The following is a 12,894-nucleotide window of genomic DNA, read 5'->3' as shown; positions in this document are numbered from 1 at the left end:
TGTGGAGGTGGAATCTCACTATGTTACCCAGGCTGGTCTTGAACTCCTAGGCTCAAGTGATCCTCCCTCAGCCTCCCAGAGTGCCGGGATTACAGGTGTGATCCACCGTCCCCGGCCTGGTCGGGGTTTTCTATTTGTAGTCACTCATGACTGTTGCATTTGAAATCTCTTTTCTAGATCCTGGAGTCAAAATCTATGGCTGTGCATTACCCCCTGGAAGCTCGGAAGGATCTGAGGTATTGCACGGGCTCACTGACCTTCAGTTTGGTACAATAGCACCTGTTTCTGTATGATTGTGAAATTTTAGGGTTGGAGACAATTTTAGAAATCAGATCCCACCACTGTATAGTGAAATACTTATGCCCTAAAACTATCCTCATTATATCAACATACGTATTCAGCAATGTGCCTGCACCACAGACACGCAGGTCTGTTCAGCTTCATAAAATGAAGTTGGTGTTAGCATCCTTTGTGCCGGAAAGTGATTTAGTCATTTGTAACAGCACCAATGAAAGTTTGCTAATTGTTGTGTGTGGCATTAATCACTGCATTTTCAATTAGTATTTTGTGGGTTTACTTTGCATCATACAATGACTCACCTTCATTCCACTTTAAACTGAAATAGGGTGAAGATGATGACTACTTGCCTGATAATGTGACCTTTGCACCCAAAGATGTCACACCTGTGGATTTCACACCTAAAGATAATGTGCATGGTCTGGCCTACAAGGGCCTGGATCCCCACCAGGCACTGTTTGGAACTTCGGGAGAACATTTTAATCTTTTCGGTGGTGGCTCTGAGAGAGCTGGCGATCTTGGAGAAATTGGACTGAATAAAGGAAGAAAATTGGGAATTTCAGGCCAGGTAAAATTATTTTCTATTTTATAAAGGGGGAGTCATTGATAAAATTGATAAATGAGTCTACTTTCTTTTTTCTTTTTAGAAGTTCTTAATTTTCTTTTTTTTCCCCTAATCCTCACGTGGAATCAGGTCAAAGGTTCTTTCTGAAAATGTATTTTTAAAATGGTAACTTTGCCATTTACCCTCTTTTTTTTTTTTTTTTTTTTTTTTTTGAGACGGGGTTTCGCTCTGTTGCCCAGGCTGAAGTGCAGTGGTGTGACCTCAGCTTACTGCAACCTCTGTCTCCCGGGTTCAAGTGATTCTCCTGCCTCAGTCTCCCTAAGTAGCTGGGATTATAGGCATGCACCACCATGCCCAACTAACTTTTGTATTTTTAGTAGAGATGGGGTTTCACCATGTTGGCCAGGCTGGTCTCGAACTCCTGACTTCAGGTGATCCACCTGCCTCAGCCTCCCAAAGTGCTGGGATTACAGGCATGAGCCACTGCGACTGGCCACCTTTTCTTTTTATAAACTTTTTTTTTTTTTTTCAGTCTTTTAAAAATGCTACTTGTTAGAGGCCCCTTCCCACAGAGACTAGGAGTTCTTCCAGCGGGCAGTAGAGTAGCAGCGGTCCTTAGACCCTGGCCACCAGCGTTGGACGAGGCCGCATTGATCAATTGATGAACATTTCTGCCTTTCTCCTCTTGGAAGCCACATTTCTACCCCTGCACTGCTGCTTAGCTTTGTTCTCCACTCCTCATCCTGTGCTGGGACCTGGAACCATGGCTATTGTGGGGACTGGAGGGCAGCATTAGCACTGGGGACATGGGATTTCACCTCTGGTCATTGTTTTCCAAAAATCTTGTGTGTGTGTTGATCTGGGACCCCCGTTCACTTCTCTCTTGGTGATCTTGAAGTGCTACCGTGGTTTCCAGTCACATCCTTAAAGTAGCTTTATCCCTGAAGATCCCGGACATACTCTAACCCCTGTACTCAGTTTGAAACCTTGTTTTTTAAAGGCTTTTGGTGTGGGTGCCCTGGAAGAGGAAGATGATGATATATATGCCACAGAAACTCTATCCAAGTATGACACTGTTCTGAAGGACGAGGAGCCTGGAGATGGACTCTATGGCTGGACAGCACCCAGGCAGTATAAAAACCAGAAAGGTAATTCGACAGACGCAAACCTAATGGCAGGATCAAGTGTCAGGGTACCAGGAAGGAGGGGCTGCAAGAGTGGTACAGGAGCACCAGCCTCTGTTGTTGATCAAAGACATGGTAAGAAACAAAGAAGCGAGGCCCAGCGTGGGAAGTAAAACAAACGCAGGATTCAGACCTGGCCAAGGCCAAAGCCAGCTGTCAAGGTGGGGCCCAGGTGGGAAGGAGGGAGAGGTCTGTAATCAGGGAAAGAGGAATGCCTGGACCGGTGACCAAATGGCTGGTCAGAGCTGGCAGCGGGTCAAAGGGAAGCACCTAGAGTTAGAGGAACTGGGCAGGCGGCCAAAGGAGGCCAATACATGTGGCAGGTTAGAAGGTCAGGCCAGGGGACCAGGAGGCAGGTACACCAACAGCTTGCAGCAAGATGGAGCTGGGCACCCAGTCCATCTTCTCCCTTGAGTCTCTGGCTCTGAGGAGGCTCTTTTTGGGATAAGAGGCCGACATCTTTCAACACAACTTTAACTTCACGCTGTGTTGAAATTTCAAGGGGTATCAGATCCTGTGGTTCGAAGTCACATTTCAGTTGTTTCCAGAAAAGGTGCAGGGCCAGACAGTGCAGCATGTGATTTGGAGTCAGTCAGACCTGGGTTTAGACCTGGGTTTGGATGCCAGCTCTCTACTGCCCAGCTTTGTGACCTTAGGCAAGGCTCATAACCTCTCTGGGCATCGGAGTCCACATTTGTAAAGTGAGGATAAAATCCACTCCAGAGGTGGTTGTGAGGATTCAGTGGCATAACTTAGTGTCTGGCATAGCACCTGCCCCAAAGACTGAAGAAGTGGCACCTACTGTTCTTTGGTTATCATATAGTCATGTGTCACTTGACTGGGATGGTGTGACAGGGAACCCAGGGTTTTATACAGGACACTGGAAGGGCATGTGTACCCAGAGTTAGGAGACTTAACCTCTGGGCGATCAGTGGGTTACTAGTACTTATTTCCTTTTTTTTTCCTTCCATTTTTTTTCTTTTTTCTTCCCCTGAGTCATTTAGCTTCGGAGCCTTCTTCCTTTTGCCGCCCTATAGTTTCTGATTTCTCTTCCCAAACTATGAATTTTTTTTTTTTTTTTTTTTTTTTTGAGACGGAGTCTTGCTCTGTCGCCCAGGCTGGAGTGCAGTGGCCGGATCTCAGCTCACTGCAAGCTCCGCCTCCCGGGTTTACGCCATTCTCCTGCCTCAGCCTCCCGAGTAGCTGGGACTACAGGCGCCCGCCATCTCACCCGGCTAGTTTTTTTTGTATTTTTTAGTAGAGACGGGGTTTCACCGTGTTAGCCAGGATGGTCTCGATCTCCTGACCTCGTGATCCGCCCGTCTCGGCCTCCCAAAGTGCTGGGATTACAGGCTTGAGCCACCGCGCCCGGCCGAATTATTTTTATATAACTTAAATGAAGATATATTAGTATATCATAATATACTATTTAATTTAAATACTATATTATCAATATACCATTATATATTATATATGATTTATATTTTATATAATTAATATATCAATACTGTCAGTATATTATGTAACATATAATACATTATTACATAATAATGTATAGATATGTTAATTATTTATTAAAAATGGTGGGAGAATGAAATTGATAATATCTTGTATCTCTGTTAATATAAATGACATTCAATATTATACAACATATTAATAACATTAATTTATTAATCCTCTAATAATCATATGTAATGACATATACTTAAGTCTGCCTGCTGAGCCACATCTTTCACTTTTCCCTCATGCACCAGCTTTGCCCCCAGCTGATTGGTTCCCACTCCGTCCACCGAGCTCCAGACCTGTCCTTGTCTCCTTGTCCCTCTCTGCTGTGACCTCTCTCCCCCGGCTTCCTCTCTTCCACCCTGCAGGGCCACAACATCTGTAGTTTTGACTGTATGGTTTTCTTTTTTTTTTTCTTTTTTTTTGAGACGGAGTCTCGCTCTGCCGCCCAGGCAGGAGTGTGGTGGTGCGATCTCGGCTCACTGCAAGCTCCGCCTCCCGGGTTCACACCATTCTCCTGCCTCAGCCTCCTGAGTAGCTGGGACTACAGGTGCCCGCCACTATGCCCGGCTAGTTTTTTTTTTGTATTTTTTAGTAGAGACAGGGTTTCACCGTGTTAGCCAGGATGGTCTCGATCTCCTGACCTCGTGATCCACCCGTCTTGGCCTCCCAAAATGCTGGGATTACAAGCGTAAGCCACTGTGCCCAGCCGACTATATGGTTTTCTATTGAGTGAATCTATCTTTATTTTACCCAGTCTCCACGGCTGATTTTTTACATTTTTAAATTTTTTTTTTTTTTTTTTTTGAGACAGAGTCTCACACTGTCATCCAGGCTGGAGAGCAGTGGCATAATCTCGGCTCACTGCAACCTCTGCCCCCCAGGTTCAAGTGATTCTCCTGCCTCAGCCTCCTAAGTAGCTGGGATTACAGGTGTGCACCACCACACACAGCTAATTTTTTTTTTTTTTTTTTTTTTTTCCTGGGAAGGAGTTCTGCTCTTGTTGCCTAGGCTGGAGTGCAATGGCCTGATCTCGGCTCACCACAACCTCCGTCTCCTGAGTTCAAGCGATTCTTCTGCCTCAGCCTCCTAAGTAGCTGGGATTACAGGTGCCTGCCACCACACCCAGCTAATTTTTGTATTTTTAGTAGAGACAGAGTTTCATCATGTTGGCCAGGCTGGTCTTGAACTCCTGACCTCGGGTGATCTGCCCACCTTGGCCTCCCAGAGTGCCAACGCCCAGATAATTTTTTGTAGTTTTAGTAGACATGGGGATTTCACCATGTTTGGTCAGGCTGGTCTTGAACTCCTGACCTCGAGTGATCTGCCTGCCTCAGCCTCCCGAAGTGCTGGAATTACAGGCGTGGGCCACCACAGCTGGCCATGGTTGATTTTTAAATTCCCATTTTTTTTTTCCCATGATCAATAGGGCTATAATGAATATTTTTCTGGTTCTGTCTTTATGCACATTTATTTATTCAGAATTCTTCAGAATGAACTCATAAACATGAAATTTCTGGGTTTTGAGAGAATGCAGATTCCAAGAATGTGAAATTGAATCCCACATTACCTGAAGGAATTTTAGTAAGTTCTAGAAGCTTTAAAAAAAGCCCAACATGCTGGGTGCGTTGGCTCATGCCTGTAATCCCAGCACTTTGGGAGGCCAAGGCGGGCAGATCACAATGTCAGGAGATCCAGACCATCCTGGCCAACATGGTGAAACCTCGTCTCTACTGAAAATACAAAAATTAGCTGGATGTGGTGGTGGGTGCCTGTAATCCTAACTACCCGGGAGGCTGAGGCACGAGAATCACTTGAATCCGGGAGGCAGAGGTTGCAGTGAGCCAAGATCGTGCCACCGCACTCCAGCCTGGGTGACAGAGCGAGACTCCATCTCAAAAAAAAAAAAAAAAAAAAAAAAGCCCAACATGAGTCAAAGCACAAAGGATGGTTTTGTGGGGAGGGGGGAGAGATGCGGTGGTGCTGAGTGATCAGTAGCTAAAAGCCTTAGCTCATCTGTACTGCGGTCTGCTCCTGCTTCAGGCCTGAGCTCCTAGCCCGTGAAAGAGCTCGTGATTGTCATGTAGAAGGGGCTTTTGAGTGCAGAGAATACAGTTCATTTATACGAACTTTTGGCATAACCAGTACATGCAGGAAAACTTTGAGAATGAAATCAAAGAGATTTTGTTGATGGGGTTGTCCCTATGACCAGGAGACGATCCACCTCCAGGTCAGAGGGCGTTGGTCATTCAGTGTCCCATGTCTGTGATTTTATGTCTTGTTAAAGATTAGAGGCTGACCTGGTGGCATGGCCTTTCGTCCCTATTTGGATTATTGCTAGGGAGATGGCCAGGTAGTCACCCTGTAGTTCTCACCTAGTTCTACACATGACACACTCACAGGTGTGATTTGTGTTTTTCTCCATACTGGTCCCCTTGGTGGTTTTTCTTGATCTTTTACTCCATCGGGTAGATCCTTTGGTGCCCCTAAGGTACTTTTTCTAAAAGTTACATCAATGTACTTGTCTTGGAGGACCGCAGCCTTGAGACCTGGGTAGCCCAATTTGTGGAGGGCGGTGTGGGCTGGGCCCCAGTCACTGAGTCAACAGAGGTGTGGGGCTTTGCTTGCCACTTATTCTTCCTTTTACTGCTGCGCTGAGTGATAGCAGGTATGACACGTGCTATTTACGTTCTTAGAGATAACATAAAATGCTGACGTGTTCTGTCTTATTCTGATTGTCTCTACTTCTGGAATTAATCTATGACATCATTTTGTAGAATCAGAGAAAGACCTTCGATACATTGGCAAAATTTTGGATGGATTTTCCTTGGCTTCTAAACCTTTATCTTCTAAGAAAGTAAGAACAACTTTTTTTCTTTTTTTTTTCTTAGTGGTTTAGTTCTTAAAATATTTGCTGCTATGTGATCTGAGTTCTATTAACAACGGGAAAGATAAGTAAATTTTGTTTTCAAAAAACAATAGCCTGGTTACTAGTGATTGTCTAGAAAAACATTCTACGTTAGAAATATCAGGGCCGCCGGGCGCGGGCTCACACCTGTAATCCCAGCACTTTGGGAGGCCAAGGCGGGTGGATCACGAGGTCAGGAGATCGAGACCATCCTGGCTAACACTGTGAAACCCCGTCTTTACTAAAAATACAAAAAATTAGCTGGGTGTGGTGGCAGGCACCTGTAGTCCCAGCTACTCCGGAGGCTGAGGCAGGAGAATGGCGTGAACCTGGGAGGCGGAGCTTGCAGTGAGCCAAGATCGTGCCACTGCACTCCAGCCTGGGCGACAGAACGAGACTCTGTCTCAAAAAAAAAAAAAAAAAAAGAAGCATTAAAAAAAAAAAGAAATATCAGGGCCAGGCGCAGTGGCTCATGCCTGTAATCCCAGCACTTTGGGAGGCCGAGGTGAGCGGATCACCTGAGGTTGGGAGTTCAAGACCAGCCTGACCAACATGGAGAAAGCCTGTCTCTACTACAAATACAAAATTAGCCGGGCGTGGTGGTGCATGCCTGTAATCCCAGCTACTGGGGAGGCTGAGGCAGAATCACTTGAACCTGGGAGGTGGATGTTGCGGTGAGCCGAGATCGCACCATTGCACTCCAGCCTGGACAACGAACGAAACTCTGTCTCAGAAAAAAAAAAAAAAAATCAGTTGGCCAGGTGTGATGGCTCACTCCTGTAATCCCAGCACTTTGGGAGGCCGAGGTTGGTGGATCACCTGAGGTTAGGAGTTTGAGACCACCCTGGCCAACGTGGCAAGACTCCGTCTCTACTAAAAATACAAAAATCAACCGGGCGTGGTGGTGGGCTCCTGTAATCCCAGTTACTCAGGAAGCTGAGGCAGAGAGAATCGCTTGAACCTGGGTGGCAGAGGTTGCAGTGAGCCAAGATCGCGCCATTGCACTCCAGCCTGGGCGACAGAGTGAGTCCCTGTCTCAAAGAAAAAAAAAAAAGAAATACTTTGAATCCCATGGAGGATATAGAGAAGTTGTGGACACACTCCTCCTTTCTGCCATGCTCCTCTGGGTTTTTGTGTGGTGGTAACATGAGAGTGTTTCCTGGCTGATTTGGGGGTGTGTCTCCAGAAGGTGACAAAGCTAAGATGATTAAAAAAACAGGATTTCTTGACAATGATAACACCACTGTTTCATGGACTTTCATTGTGCCAAGGGCTGGAGCCAGGCTCTGCACCTTAGCAACCACCTGGGGAGCTTGGGGAACTCCAGTTATAGCACACTGTCTGGGGTGGGGCACAGGCATCAGTATAGTTACAACTCCTCAGGCGAGTCCAGCGTGCACCTGGGCCTGAGAGCTAGAGGAGGGAGGGGCTGGGAGAGAGGGGTCACTGCTTTCAGCTACAGGGTTACCTCATCATGGACTTGAGCTTTCACATAGCTTAAAAATCTAGAGAACATTTCAGTGTGAATTTGGGGGGAAAATAGTAAAGAAAAGTCTAGATAATAACCTAAATAACAAATACATGTGGGTTTGTTAGACTAAGAGCAACGGAGACCATTTAATGCAGTTATTTAACAATATCTAGTACTTTCCTTTACCTTGTCTGCTGTGCCATCATTCATGCCTGTCAGTATTAAAAATCCCCAAATTTCCCAAATAGATTTTCATTTCACTTTTGTCAACTAAATTTAAATTCCTGTCTCCACTGCCCTCCTAGGTCCTGGGCCAGGTCCTCTTGGCTCTACTCACATTATTCATAGTAATATCTTGGATGAAAAAAATAGGCCAGGCATGGTAGCTCACGCCTGTAATCCCAGCACATTGGGAGGCTGAGGTGGGTGGATCATTTGAGGTCAGGAGTTCGAGACCAGCCTGGCCAACATGGTGAAACCCCATCTCTACTAAAAATACAAAAATTAGCCAGGCATGGTGATGCGTGCCTGTAGTTCCTGCCACCCGGGAGGCTGAGGCAGGAGAATTGCATATGCAGTAGGTAGAGGTTGCAGTGAGCTGTGATTGCACCACTGCACTCCAGCCTGGGCGACAGAGCAAGACTCTGTCTCAAAAAAAAAAAGAAAATAAAAAGGAAGGCCTGAAGCTTCAATTTGCAACTGAAACGTAACTAGAAAAAAGAATTCTGAATTTAAAAATAACTACAGTTATTATTATTAATTATTATTTTTGAGATGGAGTCTCTGTCACCCAGGCTGGAGTGCAGTGGTGCGATCTCGGCTCACTGCAACCTCTGCTTCCCAGGCTCAAGCAATTCTCCTGCCTCAGCCTTCCGACTAGCTGGGATTACAGGCATCCACCACCACGCCTGGCTAATTTTTGTATTTTTAGTAGAGATGGGGTTTCACCATGTTGGCCAGGCTGGCCTTGAACTCCTGATCTCAGGTGATCCACCTGCCTTGGTGTCCCAACATTCTGGGATTACAGGCGTGATCCACTGTGCTCTGCCATTATTTTTCTTTCATGCTTTGAATGGTACTTTTCTAAATTTTCCGATGTACAGTGGGCCAGCCCTACCTGTAAGCCCTGACATTTATGATCTATTGTCATCTTTATTGTTCTTATCCTATGAAACAGGCACATTGGCTTCTTTCTGTAGAAATGGGTAGGAGGATATTCGAAATGCCTGACCACTGGAACACAGTGGCTCTCGTGACCCTCCGGTCCAGAGGGGATGCTGGCTGGACCTCTGGCCAGCCTGTTCTTGGGCTACCTGCCTGCTAAGTGTTAACCCGGGAAGGGGCGGGGTTAACAAGGCTCAGAGGTAACAGGTTTTCCTGATTAAATCAAACATGATTTTGCAGCCTGTATCTGCTGGGTTTTGTCTTGTTTTGTTAAGATCTATCCACCTCCGGAGTTGCCAAGAGACTATCGACCAGTGCATTATTTCAGACCCATGGTGGCCACCACCTCCGAGAACTCACACTTACTGCAGGTGTTATCAGAGTCAGCTGGAAAGGCAACACCTGACCCAGGGACACACAGTAAGCACCAACTGAATGCCTCCAAACGGGCACAGTTGCTTGGAGAGACGCCTATTCAAGGTATGTGCCATGGAAAAGACTGAAGTCATTACATTTCACATAACTTGAGTTATCAAAATAAAAATGGAAAGTTGTTTTCCCACTGAAGTTTTTTATGTGAATTTGTATTCCCAAACTGTGGAAATAACACTCTTTATTGTAAATGCCATACGTGATAGTGTGCATAGCTTTTACTTCTTTTTTTAAGTTTTATTATTAAACTTATTTATTTTGAGATAATGTCTGGGTTTGTCATCCAGGCTGAAGGCAGTGATAACTCTCTATAACCTGGAACTCCTGGGTTCAAGCGATCCTCCCACCTCAGACTCCCATGTTGCTGGGACTATAGGCATGCGCCACCACCACACCTGGCACATTAAAAAAAATTTTTTTTTTAATGGAGATGAGGGTCTCACTATGTTGCCCAGGCTGATCTGGAACTCCTGGCTTCCCAGAGTGCTGGGATTACAGGTGTGAGCCTCTGCGCCCAGCCAAGGCTTGTTTTTCCACCTTCAGTTTTGTTGATGTCATTCAAATCACTTTTATTGTAAGCTCCGCTGTTTTCAGACTTGTGATAATTATCAGGGAATGTGGTTAAGGTGCCTTCCCCTTCTCTGCACTGCCTGGGAGAGTACGTTTTCTTCCTCTTGGGGATCGCGCTGTGTAACTCTTCTCCGGAAACTCTGAAAGGGATGAATGCATCTGAAAGTCTGGAAAGACATGGAGAATCCCCTGCAGGGTGCAGCAGAAAAGACCCACCATGAGAGGTGGACCTGGACTCTTAGGGGCTCGGGCCTCACTGCCATGGGGAATCCAATAGGTGTCTCCTATAATTGGCAAACAGAACCCTTGGTTCCCCACCCCCTCATCACACACTGCGCTTCCTCACCTAAGTCTTCTCATCTCAGGAAATGGTGCCACTGCGATCCACTGCTCGGACTGGAATGTTGGAGGCCTAATTCTTAACTCCTCTCTTTCTGGTCTTCCCCCGCCCTCCCTGGCCCTCCCCGGCCCTCAGTGAGTCCTCTCAGCTCTACCCACAATGTGTCGGGGTTCGTCCACTACTCATCTGCATTTCTGTGACCTCCCGGGTCTGAGCCCCGCCCCTCCACCTGGACTGTTGCAGCAGCCTCCTTGATGGTCTCCTTGTTTCTGTCCATTCCCCCTGCAGTCTGTTCCCCTCACCAGCAGCTGGATGAGGCCGACTATACCAGCCAGCACCTCCGCCACCTACAGAAACCTCCAGGCTCCCCACGAGGCCCTGTGCGGCTCCCCCGCCGGCCTTTCAGGCTGCATCATCCACCACCTTCCCTTACCCTCCGCAGTGTAGCTTCCTCCTCCTTTCCTCCCGTGAACACGCTGTCACCCATGACACTGCCTAAGGGCCTTTGTGTTTGCTGTTCCTCCCTCTCTGTTCTTCTGTCATATTTTTGTGAATCTGGCTTTTTTTTTTTTTAGCTTAGGACTTATGTCGAATGTTGTCTTCTTCCAGCCTTCCCTGACCACCATATAAACTGGTTATCTGCCTGCCCCCTCTGCCAGCCCGCTCAGGCAAGCCTCTGCTCAGTCATGTTGCCCTGTTTTTTTCATAGCCCTCCTCTACTGGAGGCCGGTGTGTTGCTCCTTGGCTTCTTTCCTGTCTCCACTGCCCTCCGAGCTCCTGGGCCAGGTCCTGGCGTGGAGTTGGCACCCATGAGTGTTTGTGCCATTAGTGAGGGCTTGCTGGGGAGCTGCGCTCAGAAGCAGGGCTAGTGGGGGCAGACTGCAGGTCTGGAGCCAGGGATGTCAGGCTCCGCATCCTGGGACCACTCACGTGCCCTGTAAGTGTGCATGTGTTAACTTCCATTTTTGCTGACTATAAAACAGGAATCTTGGCCTTGCTCAGTGGCTCATACCTGTAGTCCCAGAACTTTGGGAGGCCAAGGTGGGATGATCTCTTGAACCTAGGAGTTGAGACCAGCTTGAGAAACATGGTGAAATCCTGTCTCTACAAAAAATATAAAAAGTAGCCGGGTATGGTGGTGTGTGCCTGTGGTCCCAGCTACTGAGGTGGGAGGATCACTTGAGCCTGAGAGGTGGAGGTTGCAGTGAGCCATGATCACACCACTGTACTCCAGTCCAGGTGACAGAGCGAGACCATGTCTCCAAAAAAACAGGATTTGGCCAGGTGTGGTGGCTTACACCTGTAATCCCAGCACTTTGGGAGGCTGAGGCGGGTGGATCACCTGAGGTCAGGAGTTCGAGACCAGCCTGGCCAACATGATGAAACCCTGTCTCTACTAAACAAACAAAAAAATTCGCTGGGCATTGTGGCATGTGCCCGTAGTCCCGGCTACTTGGGGGGCTGAGACAGGAGAATCGCTTGAACCCAGGAGGTTGCAGTCAGTGAGCTGAGATTGTGCCACTGCACTCTAGGCTGGGCAGTAGAGCCAGACTCCGTCTAAAAAAAAAAAAAAAAAAAACCTCATTTTTCACTGTCTAGTCCACAAAGATGTATGAACATAAATGAAACACTAAACATAAAATACTCATCCCAATTATGTAAATTTGTGATATTGAGATGTATGTACAGAGAAATGAAAATGTGGTTGTTTTATGACTCTTTTCATCTCTTCTAATTACTGTTTTTATTTAGGTTCAGCTACTTCAGTGTTAGAATTTCTGTCCCAAAAAGATAAAGAGAGAATCAAAGAAATGAAGCAGGCAACTGACCTGAAAGCAGCTCAGCTCAAGGCCAGGAGTCTGGCCCAGAACGCCCAGAGCAGCAGAGCCCAGCCCTCCCCTGCAGCAGCTGCTGGGCACTGCTCTTGGCACGTGGCATTAGGTGGTGGGACGGCCACCCTGAAAGCCAGCAGCTTCAAGCCTTTCGCCAAAGATCCGGAAAAGCAAAAGCGATACGAAGAGTTCTTAGTACACATGAAACAGGGTCAGAAAGGTGGGTGCTGGGCCTGGGTCTCCCACATCTCGGCCAGGGCGGGGCTACGTTCTCACTGTTCTCATCCTAGACTCATATTTACAGTTGAGGTATCCTGTTCTGTCAGTGTTTTTGCTTTGTCCTGCTGCAAATAGTGCAAAGGCTCTTGACCTCAGAAAGCAAGAACAGTTAGCTTATGTTCCTCCATATCTCAGGCCAAAGCTAGCTGTTTAAGTAGAGAATACAACTGGCGGTGGCCGGTGCTTACAGGCCGTTTGGTATTTGCAAGTGCTTGACTGCTACAAGCATTGCATTTCACATTTCATATCAACATCATCTTCCACCTTATCCAAAGATCCTAACCATCCACTCCTGACTCATAGTCTTAAATTCGACTTAAAACAATAGTTAGCTATTGAACCGTTACAG

General features: G+C 46.9%; 1 protein-coding gene across 2 annotated transcripts in view; it reads left to right on the top strand.

The window, feature by feature from the left end:
- Positions 1-12,894, top strand: part of GPATCH1 (G-patch domain containing 1) — a 47,415-nt gene that overhangs the window by 15,030 nt on the left and 19,491 nt on the right. For both annotated transcript variants that reach the window (XM_037991507.2, XM_073016670.1), the window contains exons 6-11: positions 178-236; positions 626-865; positions 1,863-2,010; positions 6,327-6,406; positions 9,368-9,572; positions 12,187-12,486. In XM_037991507.2, coding sequence (XP_037847435.2) covers positions 178-236; positions 626-865; positions 1,863-2,010; positions 6,327-6,406; positions 9,368-9,572; positions 12,187-12,486 — 1,032 coding nt within the window. The remainder of the gene's footprint in view (positions 1-177; positions 237-625; positions 866-1,862; positions 2,011-6,326; positions 6,407-9,367; positions 9,573-12,186; positions 12,487-12,894) is intronic.

The sequence above is a fragment of the Chlorocebus sabaeus genome, chromosome 6 (genome assembly GCF_047675955.1).
Source record: "Chlorocebus sabaeus isolate Y175 chromosome 6, mChlSab1.0.hap1, whole genome shotgun sequence".
NCBI classification, from domain to species: Eukaryota; Metazoa; Chordata; class Mammalia; order Primates; family Cercopithecidae; genus Chlorocebus; species Chlorocebus sabaeus.
This window is presented reverse-complemented; position numbering and strand designations above follow the sequence as displayed.